Below are 18,272 nucleotides of genomic sequence, written 5' to 3'. Positions count from 1 at the left end.
CGATTAACCAAACGAGACAAGGGTCTCCCGTATCGAACACTATCTGCCCAATATCGAAACATCGCTGAGCGATTTCGTCCGTCGTGTTCGTCTCTCACCTCCGTCCGTCTCTGTCCACCACGCCGGATACCTCGTCTCGCCATCTTCGTTTCGGTTTCAAACGAGACAGCAGCGCGTCGTCCTGTTCGCACCGGTGCTCTTCCCCTACTGTGCGTCTCCGTTGCATCAATAGCACCGACGCATGCGTGTTCCAGCCAACTAGTTCCCCCACCATCGACTCCGCGGTTCGTTCCGTCCTCGTCTTACCCCTGTCTCGCGCATGGCGCGTGTAATTTTCACGTAGCCCCCTCTTCGTCGCGACACCGTGTCCTTGTCTCGGGCACGCGTGCACCCGTTAGCTCGGTCCTCGTCACACAGCAGCGTCAGCGGCCAGAAAGAGAGGGGAGGATCGCTTGCGCTCCATCGCAGCCGTGTCGGCGCGGATGAAGGAGAGCGGCACCCTTTGAAGTCCAGTTGGGAGCCAATTACACGAGTCACACAGGGCCGCACGCACCGCGTCTCTACCGCACCGAAAATATTATTGCGCCCGCGCCTCATAGATCGATTAAAACCGAGAATTATGATTGCGGCCGCGCGGAACGAAAGCTGGAAAAAAGGGGGGCCCGCCGCCGCGGCCGAGACACCCGAGGGGTGGGGATTAAGCGCTTAAATTAATTAATCGAGTCCCGAGGCCGGGCACGGAAGCAGATGGAAGTCGGAATCGATTCGTGGATTATTGTTCCATCGGGCGAGGCGGATTTCTGTTCCCCGCCCCGCTCGACCGGTTGTTTTCGAATGTTTTATCGGCACGCTGAGATCCGTGACCGAGTAACGCGGAGAGGCGTAATATAACGACGTTTATGTACCGGCCCGGTCTCATTAGTTAATTATATTTGACGATATTTTTTGCGCGGAGAGCGCCGATTCATCACGCGAAGAAAAGTCTCGAAATACGAAATTGCTCCTGCAAAGTTAAGACGTTGGAATCTTTGGTATCCCCGGACCAATTTGTCCGCGGGATCAGCCATCTTGGACTCTGGAACGTGAGAGACACTGTGCACGAAAATCTGTGAAACTCTGTGCAAAGTGTATGCCCGAGAATGCCATTAAAGAATGCTCGTACCGGAAGTGGGTTTGTTTATTTACCATTTACAAGGTAGCATTCCGTACCTGAGATCCTACCTTTACCCTCCATGCTCTCATCCTGGCCCCACAGATTACCATCTGTTTCGATCTCTGTAAAATCCTTCGACGGACTTCGATCCCGAGCAGGCCATTAAACGCCATTCGCGTCAGACTTTTACCTCGAAAATCATAAATTTAAATGGAAAATACATTATCGAATAAAGCTATCCCCGTGGTATTCGACTAATTTAATTAACAATCGGCGATACTTTGTCACGCGAGCAATTACCAAATTGGCAATTACCGCGATTCCTCGACAACGTCGATTAATCTCCGGAACGAGAACGTAAAGTCGAAGAAGTTTTTCTTTCGCTCGTCGCGTTGAATCAATTAGCGGTGTTTTTTTGTCGCGAGCCCCCTGGGCACCAAGAAACTGCTTTGCATTACAAATTTAATTGCGTATCGTCACGTAATTCCAATAATTAGCGATCCTAATTAATTAGCGACATCGACGCAAGCGGCAAACACTGTTTCCGAGCGTCTAGAATAACGCCGCGTTACCGTAAATCGATCATAAACGATCGATAACGTTTTCTTCGCGTAATTGGACCGTGGAATCGCGGACGATAAGATTGTCCGAGGGTGTTTATCGGTCGATTCGCCGTTTTATTAAATCACGCTATCTTAATTAAACGAAGTGCTACCCGCCACATCGCCGCAGGAAATGAACCGTATTTGCATTGTGCCCCGAAGCTTCTCAGTCTTGTGGACACTGGAACCCGGGGGCCCGTGTTGCATCGCGTTTCATTACGTCGAGACGTATTCCCCGCCCCGATAAGAGCGGGAGGATAACACCGAGAAAATTTATGGGTTCCCCGGGTACATCGTAAACACGAATTAATTATGCGATATTCGCAAGCGGAAATAAAATCAGAGAGTAAGAAGGGTGCACCCTCCCACACCAGTGAACGTTCTACCTGATTCATTCGCTCTTGTCATGCGAGTTCGTAATTCGTCCTCGAGCGCATTCCTTTAACAAGTGTGTTGCTGTTTCCGCGAAAAGAGCAACGCCACCGCTGATTATTTTTGCACGGTGCCTTTAAAACCCAGCCGGGGATTGCTACGATTCCTCCGCTTCCTCGGCCCCCGGGGGAAGGTCGATGGCCATCACGGGCTCTTCTAGTTCTATTCTCGGACTACTATCTCGCATTCTTCGCGCATTCTTACAAGACAATTTGCCACGGCTTCTCAAACACTCTTTATTAAGCTCGAACTCCAGATAAAGGCTTTACATCTAAACCAAGAGGAGTATTTTGCTTTGCTACGTTCTCACTTGTAAACAATACGAATTCTTGCCAATGCAATAGGAGTATCACTGGAGCTCGTGCTCGTGTTGTTTGGTCGATGCAAAGGTCGCGAGGAGACTGATTCCGGATACGAGGTACAAATTCCACGGATTATCACGAGCGACAACAGCCAATAAGAGGCTCCCAGGGTATTACGGCCTCCCATGGAAAGCCGCGATCGCGTAGCAACAGACCATGCACGCTCTAATTTTCAATTATACAGGCTGTCTCACCCGATTTTTACCACTTGATTTTCTGATGTTATTAGTTTTTTCGTGACGTGGACCTGTAAAGGTCATACAAAGGTCAACTTTGTTTTTTTAAATGGAACCAGGTATTTTTTAATACATCGATCGAGTCAGCTGGACGATCGTTATAAATGTGTACTAACTATGTAACGTCGAAAAATTAGTAGTTCAGGAGATATTTCAATTTAAATAATTATAAAACAACGACCATTTACATCACTTGTCGTTACTTAAACTATATAAAAAAAAGTTATTTAATAATAAGAATAGTTAGTTTTTAATTGGATAGTAAAAATTGACTGCAATGATGTCTTAAAATGAAATACAATGAAATTCTTATGAAATTGCCTTATTGTGTAAAAAAACAGTTATTTAATAATAAGAATAGTTAGTTTTTATTTGGATAGTAAAAATTGACTATAGTGATATTTTTAAATTAAATACAATGAAATTATTATGAAATAGACTTTTGGTATAATAAAAAGTTATTTAATAATAAGAATAATTTTCATATATCCAATAAAAATTACTAATAATTGTATGTAATTTTTAGTTTTATAGTAAAAATTGACTATAGTGATGTCTTGAAATGAAATACAATGAAATCCTTATGAAATTGTTTTATTGTGTAAAAAAACAGTTATTTAATAACAAGAATAGTTTCCATTTGAATAGTAAAGATTGACTATAGTGATATTTTTAAATTAAATACAATGAAATTATTATGAAATAGACTTATGGTATAATAAAAAGTTATTTAATAATAAGAATAATTTTCATATATCCAATGAAAATTACTAATAATTGTATGTAATTTTTAGTTTTATAGTAAAAATTGACTATAGTGATGTCTTGAAATGAAATACAATGAAATCCTTATGAAATTGTTTTATTGTGTAAAAAAACAGTTATTTAATAACAAGAATAGTTTCCATTTGAATAGTAAAGATTGACTATAGTGATATTTTTAAATTAAATACAATGAAATTATTATGAAATAGACTTATGGTATAATAAAAAGTTATTTAATAATAAGAATAATTTTCATATATCCAATGAAAATTACTAATAATTGTATGTAATTTTTAGTTTTATAGTAAAAATTGACTATAGTGATGTCTTGAAATGAAATACAATGAAATTCTTATGAAATAGCCTTATGCTACAAAAAAAAGCTATTTAATTATAAGAATAGTTAGTTTTTATTTGGATAGTGACTACTAAATAAACGCTGACGTCTTGGTACAACAGTAATGGTGTTTTGGAATTATTTAAATTGAAATATCTCCTGAGCTACTAACTTTTCGACGTTACACAGTCGGTACTTTTTTATAACGATTGGTCCAGCTGAATCGATCGATGTATTAAAAAATACCCGGTTCCGTTTAAAAAAACAACGTTGACCTTTGTATGAAACATTTTTTGTTACGAGCAACGATAGGGAGAAAATCAAGATGTGAAAATCGGGCGGGACAGCCTGTATACGTTCGTGGAAGAAATCATTCATGGTAATGGGAAATATTGCGCTCGTATATCAATTAGCTTTACCAAGGCCTGGGCGTAGTGTTCCTAGTTGTGACAAATATCTTGATCAAACGGCGTTAGTTAAAATCATCAGCCAGCAGGGAAGATGCGGAGGGGTTGCGTGGGATCGCGAGAGGGAGGAAATAAATCCTAGGAAGTGGTGGGTGGCGCGATTGGGTGACCAGTTCGATCGTGCTGGGCCCCATTGTATCATGGTTCATCGAGATATACGATGTAAACTCTCCATCCCCCCCCCCTCTTTCACTACCTCTCACCCTGTTATTCTCTGTCTTTCGCCTATCGTCGCGGGTCAGGGCAGCTCTCCTTCACTCGTGGGCCTCGTGGTCCCAGGAAGGACCACCCACCCAACCTATACTTAGCGAGGTGTCGGCAAATTGAGCTATAGATGCCGAGGGTAATGCAACGGAGGGGTGTCGAGGAGGGGTACGGGGCGCAGGAAGAGCAGCATCGTCGATACCATCCGGCGCGAAGGTTATTAGGGACCTTGAGGGCCTCTGCCGACCATGCACTGCCGCTACTAATTTCTTATGGCACCTGGTCCGATCTTTTACCGCAAAAGCCCGTGCCCGAGTCTCCCTTTTTCACGGGAATTTCGATTTAAGAATGGTTCCTTCGGTACCTGTCGTTATTACGACTCCGGGGCGTCGATTGGAAGCTCCACCGACCCGACCGTGCTCCTTTCTTCCATGTACCGCGGCAGGAAAATACTGCGAGTTCAAAGATTGCAGTTTTTTCCTCTCTATTTACCTATTGCTTCGACCCCATCTTTTGTTTACGAACACTTAAATGTACGGGGGGGTGTTGCTTGGTATCAACGAAGTAAAAACTACAAAAGCGTAGCTTCTCTCCGCCGGCGACTCATTAGTATCCCGGAGTAACACCGTCGATCGCGTGTTGGAGGTAACACCGAGGGCTTTCTTCGAACCACTTCCACTGAAGCGGGCAGGGATAACTTTGCGACAGTTTGAAAGAGAAACATCGCGACACTTCGTGAGGAATTGTTCGACGAGATTTCGAGAAGGAGACGCGCCTAGGAACGATTAGCGAGGATAATGTTGCGGTCTCGCGACCGCAGCACTTTTCCGGCATCGAGTCGTCAATGTTTGTATGATAATGGCGAAGGTGTGGAGAAACGTAGAGGCAACGAGTGCTCGCGAGTAACTTAGGAAGGCAGGACGCTTAGAGAGCCTGGACAGAGAGAAACGAGAAGAGGAGGAGAGAAGGGTTAGGGCGAACGACAGAGAGGGCATCGTCGGGAGACCGTGGAGGAAAGGAGGGACAAGGAGGGAAGAGGAGCGGTCCTTTTGATGGAGCCTTTGTCGGGTCTCGCGGCGCTCTGGAGATTTGCAACTAAAATCGCCCCCTTCGCTTTGCAATCCTCACCCATGATTTGCTGCGAATTTATTAATGCGACGATCGGATCGTGTGTCGCTTTGCACACGTGCACCGATATACTTTCGACCTCCGGTTGCTTGGTATCTATGCAGTAAGGTGAATAAAGTATTTGGAAGGATTCAGCCCCGTCATTGGATCGAAGGGCGATGATCGTTCGGTGTCGTTAGGCATCGATGGCAAATTGCCCGGTCAGAGAGCAATAAGTCGAAGATTGCACCGCGAAGGGGAATCGGGGATTTTGTAGTTTCAGCGGCAGTTAACCGGGGAACCGTGCGAGTTTCCCCGACAATGTAGCATGGGTGCATCGGTGAGCCTGCGGAGATTGCATGTCCCGGCGTGCGCGCGGCTCCGAAGAAGACAGGAGAGAGCCGCGGATCGTCGAGGCACATAGTCGTGGGGAATACGAGCGTGGAAATATGAATAATATAGAGAGGAAAGAGGGACGGGAGGAACAAGGACGAGAGAAAGGTGGAGGCTGGTAGGCAAAGGCGAAGCGAAGGAAGAGCGGTAAAGGAGCGCGGGTAGAGACCACCCCGTGGCTTGTCGGCTCGTTTGATCTTCTCCCACCCCGGTACGATCCTCTTTCCACTCCCCGATTCCTGTTCCGCACCTTCCACCACCTCTCACCGCCAGGCCCTCTCTTTCCCTCGTGCTCGAGGATGGGCCTGCTCGTCCGGTACGATTTCGACGACCGTCTCTCTCTTTCTCTCCTCCGTACCCTCGATCGGTCTCGTGGTCTCTCACCTGCGGAGAAGAGGCGTCCGGACGCGTCAGAATCACACCTTCTACGACTACCCGCTCACTAATAATCCGAACACCCGTGTGCCCGGGGATGCTGTTCCCGGGATCCTCGTGGTCCTCATCCTCATGGAGGGGCTTTTGTCTCCGTCGTCGTCGGCCTCTAAGAATCACCGACACGCGATTGCAGTCGACCGTCTCTAGTATTCCGTCGCAAACTAAACAGTAACTCGACAAGTTTGGATCATCGTGCGTTGTCGGTCGGGATCGTTCCAAGCACGCGGCCCACGGAGTATCGTTTTTCAACCCTAATTGGATAGACCGTTCAAACACGGCGTAGCCAAGATGTCGGGAATAAAATAGAGGCGAGGAGCACGGCGAGATCTTCGCCGAGGGAAATCCGGGGCACGAATATCGGATATCGTTTCGTACTATAGCTGGGCGTTATTCGAAGGCGCTACTTAATTATCCACCGGCCTCTAATCTGCCTGCGCCGACACACACGCCACGCTATGCATCCACCAGAGAGGCCGAACCTAAGCCCGAAACCTAAATCTCACCTTAACTCCGGCGATCCCAACTCGGGCCTGACCCGGACCAAACGCGAAATTACGAGATTTTCTTCGCCGTTGTTTAGAATTCTGAATATTTTCCAAGCGCGGACACACGCGGTCGGTTTCTAGATGTGTCGTGGAACGCCAGGCTCGTCGTTGGCGCGAATGGGACAGCTGATGAGCCGGTGTCCCCGAAGGCGATCGGCCGAGACCAATCAGCGTCCGTCCGTCCGCGCCCTAATGACACCTGCAGGCTAAAAGGCCATGATATTCAACAGTCGGACGCTAACGAACTCTCGCACCGTGTGATCGGCCGTGGACGTTGGCGAGGCCCGATTACAATTCATTTTTCCACGTGGAATACCAGCGACAATTTTTCAGAGCATCGACAGGAGGAGGCAGGTGGACGTTACACTATGCCAGGTAGCGTAAATGATAACGCGGTTGCTGGCCGTTAATAGGTCGAACAGTTCGATCGGTTCGCCGGTTACGCCGGGTCACCTATTTGACCAAGCAACCGTTCAGCCGATTAATCATCGTTTTGACAGTTAAATTAACGGTTCGCGCGAATTAGTTTAGATATCCGTCGTTCCATTAAGTTCCCCGGCAATATGTTTGGCCCCTAAACGGTGTCGAAACTCGCGATCGCGTTTGTTTTCCGACGCGGTGCAATTCTCCACGTGTCATTAATATCTGGCCGTAGACCAGACTGCAAATTAAACCGCTTAATAAACACTATCCGGAGACGGGAACTAGACGTCTTGTCCGATATTCCGCCGACCACTAACTAGATCTGTCTAGGTGCTTATCGATCTACGGGTTATTATTATTATTAAACGCGGGGTGGGGGGGTTACGTGCGTGGCGTACCACCACGAAAAAACTCCGCGTACTCGAAATCCTCCAAAGTATACGGTTCGTGTAATAACAGGGAAAGCCGGTAGCTCCCCCCCCGGAATAACAAATGAAAACGTAACGGCGTAACTTTGACGTCTGACAGACCCCGTGAACGTCAAAATCAAAACCCGTCGATCAATCGTCCTAATGATCGTTCGATGTAAAACGATCGCTGATCACGACGACATCGAGATAACGGTACCGAACGTTGGACCCGGGCCATTAATTCGGGAATAGGAACGATCGTTAACGGGCCCCGTGCGGATCGTTGGCGAATTCGCGGTGCGTGCGTGAGCGGGGAATGATCGAGGGATCGAGGATGACGTCAGGTTGACGGAACGGAACGGAACGGATACCGGATAGGTTAATGGTAAGGAGGCTGAGGACCAAGGCATGGGTCTGCCAGCGGCTCGGCTCCTGATTACAGACCTCCGGATCCCCTACACTCTCGCTCTCACCTCGGTTATTGTACCGAGCGAGGCCGGAGGATCGCTATAGATCACCAGTTTGTCCGATCACCGCGGCCAGAAGTGTTGCAACCCGTGAGCGCGGAGGTGGTCCCAGGCATTCCAGTTTCACGAGAAATTTATCGGTGGCGTTCCGCGGCCTTCTTGCGCGATCCTTGGGCCCCCCACCCGAGAAATCGAAGACGACGCGAACAGGCCCCCGCCAGGGACGTGGTTTTTTGCGTGATGGACGAGCCACGGTGAACGAGGAAGCCGTCCCGTATCGCGAGAATCGGTTAATCTCGTGGCTGGAGCACCAGAGGGGGGTGGAAATAGAACGAAAAGGGAGAAACGATCGAAGGAAACGAGGTTAACCGTCGAAAGAAGCTTCAACAACTTATGATCGATGCAGTGATATAATATTCTTTAAGCGCCAAAGGAAGTGGAACGGGTCTCCGTACATAATTGTATATTATAGCTATTCTGCTACGTACATTTAACTTTGGAAATAGAACGGTCGTCGATATTCTTTGCGAACGTCTGGTTAGTTTCAGGAATGGGACGAGACCAGCCACCGGGGTTCGCGAGCTCTCGTTAGCTAGTCCGGCCCGAAAACAAGTCCACCTCCCGTGTAAATGAACCTCGTTGGCGGGAGGAGGATCAAAGACCCCGCAGGTAGGGCATCCCCGGAGCAAAGAGTAGCACAGGTCTACGAGTAATCTAAAAAACGCCGACGAAACGAGAGGGAGCAGCGGAGGCGGATGAGGCGGTGGAGATTTCGACGTACCGAGCAGGTCGTCCGTGATATCGTATTAACGAGGCCCCCCGGTGATGGGCCCAGCCTAGATTCGCCAGTGTCTAATTACATCGTGGACCGAGGGAAAACTCGTTTCTCGCGTGCTGAAGCGGAGATCGCGTCGAAATTATGGATCTGCTACGGGGCCGCAAGTTGACTGACGCATGACTGGGCTGCGGGTTAGGCGAGTCAACGAGCAAATGAGTCCGAATTACGTGGGCGTGTCAATGCCCCGGTCGTTATTGAGGAATCTTCTCCGTTGGCGGATTATGCAAATGGTGCGTGTGCCCGTGTACCTTCGATGACTGGGTAAGTTATCGGGAAGCCTCGATGAAAAGTCGATGATCTGACGGATACCTCAGCGAGATATGCACAATTATTCCTGCCTTTCTAACTTTTGTAATATACCTGCGAGGAGGATCGGTTCTCGTTTTAAAAACGAGCGTGGGAGTAGCGAGGAAAGGAGAGAAGTTTCGATAATGCGATCGATGGAGCTCGGAAGACCGGAAGACAGTTTATTCCCATGCGACGTAATTCTCGTTTCGCGGAGAACCGGAGGACAATAAACGAAATTACGCCGGCGCGCCGGGCTGGATATCGACTGAGTTATTGGTTGTATCGGCTATATCGAGAAAATTGGCGGCGGTCATCATCGCCATTATGAATTCTTTATTTGGATGTTGCGGCGGCTGGATTACAGGGCGGCGCGGGCTACCTTGCTTACTGCTTCATACATGGACCCGTCGAACCCAGCGACGGCTACGAACCACCCTCCTGCTCGAACCACCCAACAAACGCGTTAGCCGTCTCGTGTCTTTTCCAAAAGTTTCAACGAAGAGAAGACGGGATCGCGAAAGTCGCGATTCTCGTCTTATCGAGAATGTCTCGAGCCGGGTTCGCTGAACACGAGTCGTACCGTAAAACGTGTAATCAGCGTGCATGCTCGTCGCGCGTAATCGCGCTTCTAATAGACATCCTAGATTCAGCAGCGATTAATCGATCAACGCGCCGGTAACGACGCGTGTTTTATATCGAGATAATGGACGACAGACTAATGACGGGCTCATTAACGAGACTCGATATAAAATGGTTCCGTTTAGTATCAGATATTCCATTAACAGGAAGTGGGACGAGGTATATCTATCGTGTATCTCTTGTCGCTGGATAACGGTTTGCCAATGCCTGATTAGCTTCTCTATTTACGACGTAGCCGCGACTCTATTAAAAACGCGCCTGTTACGAATCACTTTTGCGCTCATCGATCCCTCGAAACGTTGATTATGACGAATGCCAGGCTTCTCGCGAACGTATTCGCCCAGGAAACACGAAATGACTTCATCTTAATAAATTACGGCTCCGGGTAAACCATAGCGAACGACTTCAAAAAGGTTCTCGGAAGGGCAGCGTGTATCGCGCTATTTTTGGAGAATAATTCTCATCCGTTTCGTCAGTCGTCTTTGAAGACACCGATACCGAGTTATGCGCGGTACGTCTGGCGCGTTACATTACGTAAATAACGATAAATTAAAAGAACGGTAACGTATACCATTGCGCGGATCGTACGACGATAAATATTCGAAACAAATTCTTTTGTCCTTGATTCGAATGCCGCGTGTCACCTGGTGCCACTTACCTGTCACCTAAATCTTCCGCGCGATGGATCCAGCGTCGATTCGAGGAGCGGGCGAGCGAAACGGGTAAAATAGCAATTATTTCGCGCGTTTATTTTAAATGTCTCCATTTATTTAGACTCGCTATACACAGTACTAAGTCCGTTCACACACACGCATTCTCGTTTGTCCCTTTCGCGCGTCTATCACCTCGTAAACCACTAAGCGCGTACGCGATACGGATTTACATCTTATACGCGGTCGTAAAGCTCGCTAATTAAACTGATGATCAGGTATATTGCAGTGTCCCATTCTATCGTTTTATAATTCTTCTCGATTTTATTCTAATCATGTCCGACGACTCCATCTCTCGTTAATACGCATTATTATCGGGCGAAACGACGTATATACAGCTTATGTACAGGATCGAGCCTCGCGTCGCGAGGCTTCTTTATAATTTATAATACGCTGTAATATTTACTTAATAACTTATCATCGATTCTCTCTCCCCGGATCATTTGGCTTTCTTCGCGATCTTTCTCCCATTATTTTTTTTTTTTTTCTTCCGCAATAAATACAATATGATACAGGATGATCGTAGGCTTCGCCGAACGAAGAGAAATTTCATCCGGGTACCTTTTAAATTACGCGAATTCTATCTATCCGTCGATGCGAAAATACGAACTTGTCGAGAGTCAGCGGGCCTGTAAATATTTGGCAGTCTTTTTCATTTACAAAAACCTTTACGTTCGGAGAACAGTTGCATAGTCATCTCTCTCTCTTTCGACGAACGAAAAGTCCACCGTTACTTTATTCCCCCAAAAAAAAATACGAAAGCGACGTCGCCTTTGTACTATGCCTCGTGTCTCCCTGACTATGCCCACGAATTCTCGATACCCAAGAAGACGTGTTTTTTTTTTTTTCGAAACGAACCCATTTCCCTCGCTGTACTCGTTCCAAGTATTACGAAAAAAAAGAAGAAACTATCAGAGATCTCCTCCCCACTCCCACCTCGTGGGAATTAATTAATTTGTTCTTGGATTAGCTGCTCCTTCTACGACTTTTCGTCCATGGAGTTGGGCAGAGGTCGTTTCTTGAGGATCCCCAGGTCCTGGACGTTCTCGAGGAAGGTCTTGTGGTGTTGGGCGACCAACAGAGGGTTCACCGTCTGCACGTCCTTCTTCAGCTCCTCCATGTCCCTCTTGAGCTTCGCCCGTCTGTTCTGAAACCACGTGATCACCTGGGCATTGCTCAGGCCCAATTGGGCCGCGATCTCGTCCCTGTCCGCCGGGCTCAAGTACTTCTGGTACAGAAATCTCTTCTCCAGCTCGAAGATCTGCTGATTCGTGAACGCCGTTCTGCTCTTGCGTTTCTTCTTCGGCTGCTGGCGGTTATTGAACAGGTTCAGGTGATTCGCTTGCTCTGAAACAGAAACGGGTGAACGGTTGATCAGCAACTGCTCGTAGACGATATCTCGGGAGCAAGAACACCCATAAATACACCTTAGAACTCGAGGGGCCCCGCGTCGGTTCTAATATCGAAATTTCTTAATCTCCGAACGAGAGGATAGAAGAGAAATGCAAAACGAATCGGACATCCTCGGGGCGTCTTTGAACGCCGGGGCCCTAGACGGTCCCCTCTGCTTCGAACCACAAATCAGATGCATTTTCGAGCCACGGAATGGATCTCTCCATAAAAGTCGTATTACCTATTCGTTACGGTGTTCGGTCCATGGAATTCCAGGACAGCTTCTTGCCCCACGGGACGTTAAAACTCCAGTTGTTTTCGACCATTCTAACAATATCGTGGCAGGCTGCTCGAACCAGTCACGGGGATCGTACAATCACCGATCGATTAACAAGAACGAATCAACCGGCCGGGGATAAAACAACCACTTTGCGTTCGAGGCAACAATTTTTCTCGAACGATTAAAATTCCTACGTACGTTTCACTCCCCTCACCCCCCTCTCCCGATACAGTTTCGTTTCTGCTCGTCGAGTTAGAAGAAAGTCGTTCGAAACGTGTTACTCGAGACTGAAGAAAAAGTTGGTGCATTTGAATTGGATGACAGCGCGCGGACGGCAAGATCACCCCGGAAAACGGAGGCGGAATCCGCGATGGCGTTAGCCATTAGGAAATAATCGAGTCGAATGACCGAAAAAAAGTGGCGGCCGATGAGTCGTGGACAAGGTAGCCGAGGAGTCTACAGGATCAAAGAACGCCGCCATCGGTCACACCTGCGCAACCCGACTGTACAGTCCCACCTGAAAACAGCTTCGACGATCAAAACGATCAACCTTCCATCTCGGGTGTCTTTCTCATGGACGCGCCGTGCTATCGTTTCTTGCCGCGCTTTTTGAACCAGCTAGCACCAGCGCCACGATTTGCTCCGTTTTAGACGCAACATGGACGTTCTTTCTTTCGCCGACAGTGCATCGTCATCTGTTGGTTTTTAGAACGCACTCGGCGTCGACAACTTGTATCCACAGATCGATATAAAATTCTGCCTACGATCAATCGGTAATAAATCAAACGAGACGTCCAACGATCCCGGCCACTTAATTCCTTCTACGTAAGCCCTCGGTACGAGATTAGACGCGACAAAATAACAGGAACAGAATGTTCAATTAAATCGTACGACGAGGAAAGAAAAAACCACGGCGTAATTTTGCTCTAATATCGAAGGACGATGTCCGCGGAAGCAGGAAATCCTTTAATCGCAAATTGTTTTCGTAATGGACGTTCAGTGTTCAAACTTTCGCCACGAGTATTGACACCTATCCGGGGCAGGATGATGTCTATTACGGTCTATTACGACGACGAAGATTGCTTTCATAACGGTTCTCGGTGGATTTATGCGCGAGCTTGCACCTCGTTCGCTTTTCCTCCGGGATGGCTCGTTTTTCGCGGGACACACGTACCCCCCCCCCTACCGACCACCTTTCTAAATCGCGCCGGAAACGACTTAATCACCCGCGAGGAGGAAATTTAATGCTCGTCGAAAGTGTTATTACATCGCCGTAAAACACGCGGATCCATCGTCCCGGCCGATCGTAACCGTGGATTTTTTTGCTCCGCGGAATTGTCTAATTGTACGCGATTTGCCCGGCAGCCCGGGACAAGTGTCAGCCCTAATTACGATCGTACCACAGTTCGTTTACCTCGGGAATTATATCCTCACGATTTTATATCTTCCCTTTGGCGCCAATGGTAGGATTCTTCCGGGGGGGGGTGGCGTCTAATTCGGTCGAGAAAAATGGGCAACAATTTTGTCATCGAGGCGTCCATATTGCCGGTGGTCGGAGGAACCAGAAATACGGTGGCGAACGTGGTCGTGGACGGAGAGAAGCGACGGAGAAACGGCGAACGGAAGAACCGGAGAGCTTGCCGAGATATTAGTTTCTGCGGTCGACTCTCCGCGGAGATTTAATTCGTTTGATGTTCACGAATTCGCCGCTACGGCTGTCCTTTCGCAACCCGGTCCCCCCCGCCATTTTGCAGTTTGGTCGTCGATCTACGTCGCCTCGCGGATTTTCTCACCTTCCTTTGTGATTATACCGGGGGGATCCACTCTTCTCCGTTTGGCTTCCTTTTCGATACCACCGCGGTTCGACGAACGAACGGAACGCTGCTCCGTTGTTTACCCGCGAGTATTATTTTAATCCGCGGTAAGATTTACAATTTGTCACGTAAAAATCGACGGCGAGACGGGCAAGGACCTGCCATGCGATTCAATGTTGCAAAGCGGTCGCGCGTCATTAACTTCTTTGACTCGCTTCTGGTCCTCTTTGTTGCCTCTCCGCCGATTACGAGCGCGAATATATTAAAAGCGGCGTCGTCGCTCGTCGCCGTGGCCTGTCCCGCCATTTATAACCTATCAACGTAAATCACGTTTTAACGCGTTAATCCGCAGACGTACGGCGTCCTTTAGCCGGAAGTAGCCGCGTTGGCACTCGAAGCGACTACGTCGGTCCGAGCATCCCGCACGCCAATTGGCGTGTCGTGTCGCTGTTACCGTGAATGACCGAAATTGGAGAATGTCAACTTTCACCGGTGAATGTCAACAGATACCAAATATGTCGGTGAAAGATCGAATATTTCATTACATTGTTGTACATTTGGACCCTCTCCGGTGTGTGTCGACAATCACAGATATGCTCTGGTGGAGGTCCAAAACAGAAGAGTCAAAAAACAAGCGACTGGCTCTCTCCCGCCAAATCCTTTGTTCTGCTCGGAGTCAATCAGCTTTGTCAGTCTTATGCAAGCTTTGATAACGCGAGCAACGTTTTCTTAATTTTTTTTCCGATACCCTAATTTATACTAAATGGATACTGCAGTAAATCGGGATCTTTTTCTAACCCAGACCTAACCCAGACCTAACCAAGACCTAACCCAGACTTAATTCAGACTTATTCCAGACCTAACCCAGACTTATTCCAGACCTAACTCAGACTTAATTCAGACTTATTCCAGACCTAACCCAGACCTAACCCAGACCTAACCCAGATCTAATCCAGACCTAACCCAGACCTAACCCAGATCTAATCCAGACCTAACCCAGACCTAACCCAGACCTAACCCAGACCTAACCCAGACATAACCCAGACCTAACCCAGACCTAACCCAGACCTAACCCAGATTTAATCCAGACCTAACCCAGACCTAACCGAGACCCTAGATCTGGGTTAGGTCTGGATTAGATCTGAGTTAGATCTGAGTTAGGTCTGGGTTAGGTCTGGATTAGATCTGAGTTAGATCTGAGTTAGGTCTGGGTTAGGTCTGGGTTAGGTCTGGGTTAGGTCTGGGTTAGGTCTGAATTAGATCTGGGTTAGGTCTGGATTAGATCTGAGTTAGATCTGAGTTAGGTCTGGGTTAGGTCCGGGTTAGGTCTGGGTTAGGTCTGGGTTAGGTCTGGGTTAGGTCTGGGTTAGGTCTGGGTTAGATCCTTTCAGAAAGAGAGGCGAAAAAGTTACGTCACCCTTGTGACGTTTTATAGCGACTGAATTACGGAGAAGAAAATATAAATCTCCAACATGTTCAACACTCACCATTAGTGCATGGTGAATGTCAACATTTACCGGTGTAAGTCGACATTCTCCAGATTTCGGTGTTTCACTGTAACATCGCGATTGATGCCGGGAGCCTAGATGCGACCGGTGAACTTGGAATTTCAACCTCTCCGTTTTTTTAACACGCTCCTTTTCCACTGTCGCGTGATCGATCGATCGCCACCGAGTTCTGTGTCAAGGGTCGAGAACGCGCACGATTCCCACACCATCGATAAATCGCGACTCCGTGGAATATAGATCAGCCACGGTTCTCGCTAAAAAGGCGTGTAAAGGATAGCGGTCGATGGAATGAAACGCGACGCGGAGATAACCGAGCGCGCCAAGCGAACGGTGACGAGACCTCAGCAGCCATTTTGGTTCCGCTCGGGCAGAAATCACTCGAGTAGAATAGCGTCGGAGTTAAGAGCCGCGACGATCTCGAAACGACGAGCCGCAGGTCTAATGGATTATTTGGTAACAGTTTCTTGTTAGCTGGCTTTAATACGGTCCAACTGCAAACATCGTTTCCAACTATATTCCGCCGCGACCGCGGCTAGCTTCGATGGCTCGTTTGCGCGCACCGAATTCCATCAAACTATCCGTACTGCTGAAATAACTGTTGCATTAATACGCGCGACTCTAACGACGTTTTGCGGTTCTTCGATCACCCGTTCTCTCTACGAACGGCCCTCCTTTTATAAACGTTTCTCGATAAACGACTTTCCAGCAACTAAGTCGCGCCACGACCGTAGCTATATTTAAAGTTAAACTGCGCGAATATTACGATTTTTTTCTCGAAAAAAGGAAGAACGGCTACTCGTTCGCGGAACGAATGCACGAGCAGTTATTAGAAGCGATCGCAAGGAAAGCAGAAGCGTACGTAACGTGGAATTATCAAGTGGCGGACAGGTAGGCCAGTTTGAGGAACGTGATTTTTGGAGCGAGACGAAAAACTAGCGGACCGGTCATAGCCATGAATCGCTCGAATAAAAAAAAAAAAAGAAACGCGGGCTGGTCGATCGAGTGCCTTCGCGATAAATTTATTTGTATCGCGTTCGAAAAATGTGAAATATTTGCAATTCGATGGGGGGGATGGTGGGTATCAAAATACTCGTTAGAAAATGACGGTGGCACGCGTCGTCGGTTCCCCGAATATTTTGCTAATAGGTCGTTCGCTCGCGAGGAGGACGCCACGAAGAATATACGAAGAGACACGTAAAAAGAGGCGGGACAGCGACACCGTGGAGCAATTTGGAAGTGTCTTCCGTCGGTCGACGGTCATTTGTCTCCCGGGGGGCAACCATGCGCGTCGTTTCTCTCTTTCTCGGTTCCTCCTCTCCCTTTCCAGCCCCCGTTTCGCCGTCTGTCCGGACCCCGTCCCTGTCTTTTTCCATCTCGAGCTCGGGCGCACGGCTCCCGAGAAGCTTCCTCCCTCTGGCTAACCCGAGGGGCTTTGCCCACATGTCAACGATATATTTTCTGCCGGCCCACAAATCGTTTAGCGGGTAATTTTGAAATTGGAACACTTATTTAGTCGTTTAGGCCCAAGGGCAACCGCCGTCCTGCCACGCCAAAGATTTATCGTTTGATTTGTCGCCGGTTTATAAATGCGATTTTCTCCCGTACCTAAAAACTAGTTCCTACCGTCGATATTTAACTATTCGAACGCTTCCAAGAAAGCTTTTAACGACTGTCCGCTGAGTAAACGCGAATCGAACAATCAGTGTGTCTGGATCGAAACGGAATCACTGATGGGGTTGACTTAGGTCGAAGCTCCTTATAATTCTTTTAGTTGCCCATTTATTTCCATAGCATGTACGACGTGTAACGCGATCGATAACTAGCTCGGTGGTGTTCTAGCTTCGATCTACCTGTGGCCTGGTAGCTCGCTAGTGTACGCGTGTATGTAAATATACCGGTTCGCATAATTATCCGGCCGGGATAGTGGTGTTTCTGCTCGTGCCGCGGGTAATGTTCCCGTCAGAGCTGTACCTTAATTTTCCATCCACGTCGACGAATCGTTAACGTCCAAAGAACCATTTCTGTCTCTGTTATTCGTTATTCGTTATTCGTTATTCGTTATTCGTTATTCGTGATTCTCTCGGGTTACTTCGGCCTTTAAAGAATCGAAAAACGATCTAAAGGTAACGATCAGGTCCTCGCCTCGAAAGTTCGATGGAAGAATTAATTGGATTTTCCACGGGGCGACCTGAAATTGATTCAAAGCGACTCGAGATCCACGAACAAAGGAGAGTAACGGAAAGAGAAAGGGAAGGGCGGAGCAGGAAATAAGTATGGCCGCCATTTTGGGTGAGATTTGTCTTCATTAGGACTTCCTGCGGCGCCGTTAACGTCCCACCTGGAGTTACAAGGTGTTGAACCACTCGAAGCAGTGATATTAGCGACTGATGAAACGATATTGCTCCTGATGGGTGGTCTCCCTTCACGGGGCCGTTGATGAAGACGCGAACAGTTGGCTCTCCTTC

The 18,272-nt window shown here is 47.9% G+C and overlaps 1 protein-coding gene across 1 annotated transcript in view; it reads right to left on the bottom strand.

The window, feature by feature from the left end:
• Window positions 1–11,585: 11,585 nt before the first annotated feature.
• Window positions 11,586–18,272, bottom strand: part of LOC122399933 (barH-like 2 homeobox protein) — a 38,121-nt gene continuing 31,434 nt past the window's right edge. Inside the window, exon 2 of the mRNA XM_043401027.1 lies at window positions 11,586–12,160. Within this exon, the coding sequence (XP_043256962.1) occupies window positions 11,793–12,160 (368 nt within the window). The 3' untranslated portion in view covers window positions 11,586–11,792. The remainder of the gene's footprint in view (window positions 12,161–18,272) is intronic.

This window comes from Colletes gigas, unplaced genomic scaffold (assembly GCF_013123115.1).
Source record: "Colletes gigas isolate AHSC1104 unplaced genomic scaffold, ASM1312311v1 Colletes_gigas_Sc00015, whole genome shotgun sequence".
NCBI lineage: Eukaryota > Metazoa > Arthropoda > Insecta > Hymenoptera > Colletidae > Colletes > Colletes gigas.
Note: the sequence above shows the minus strand (reverse complement) of the source record. Positions and strands in the feature narration are given on the sequence as shown.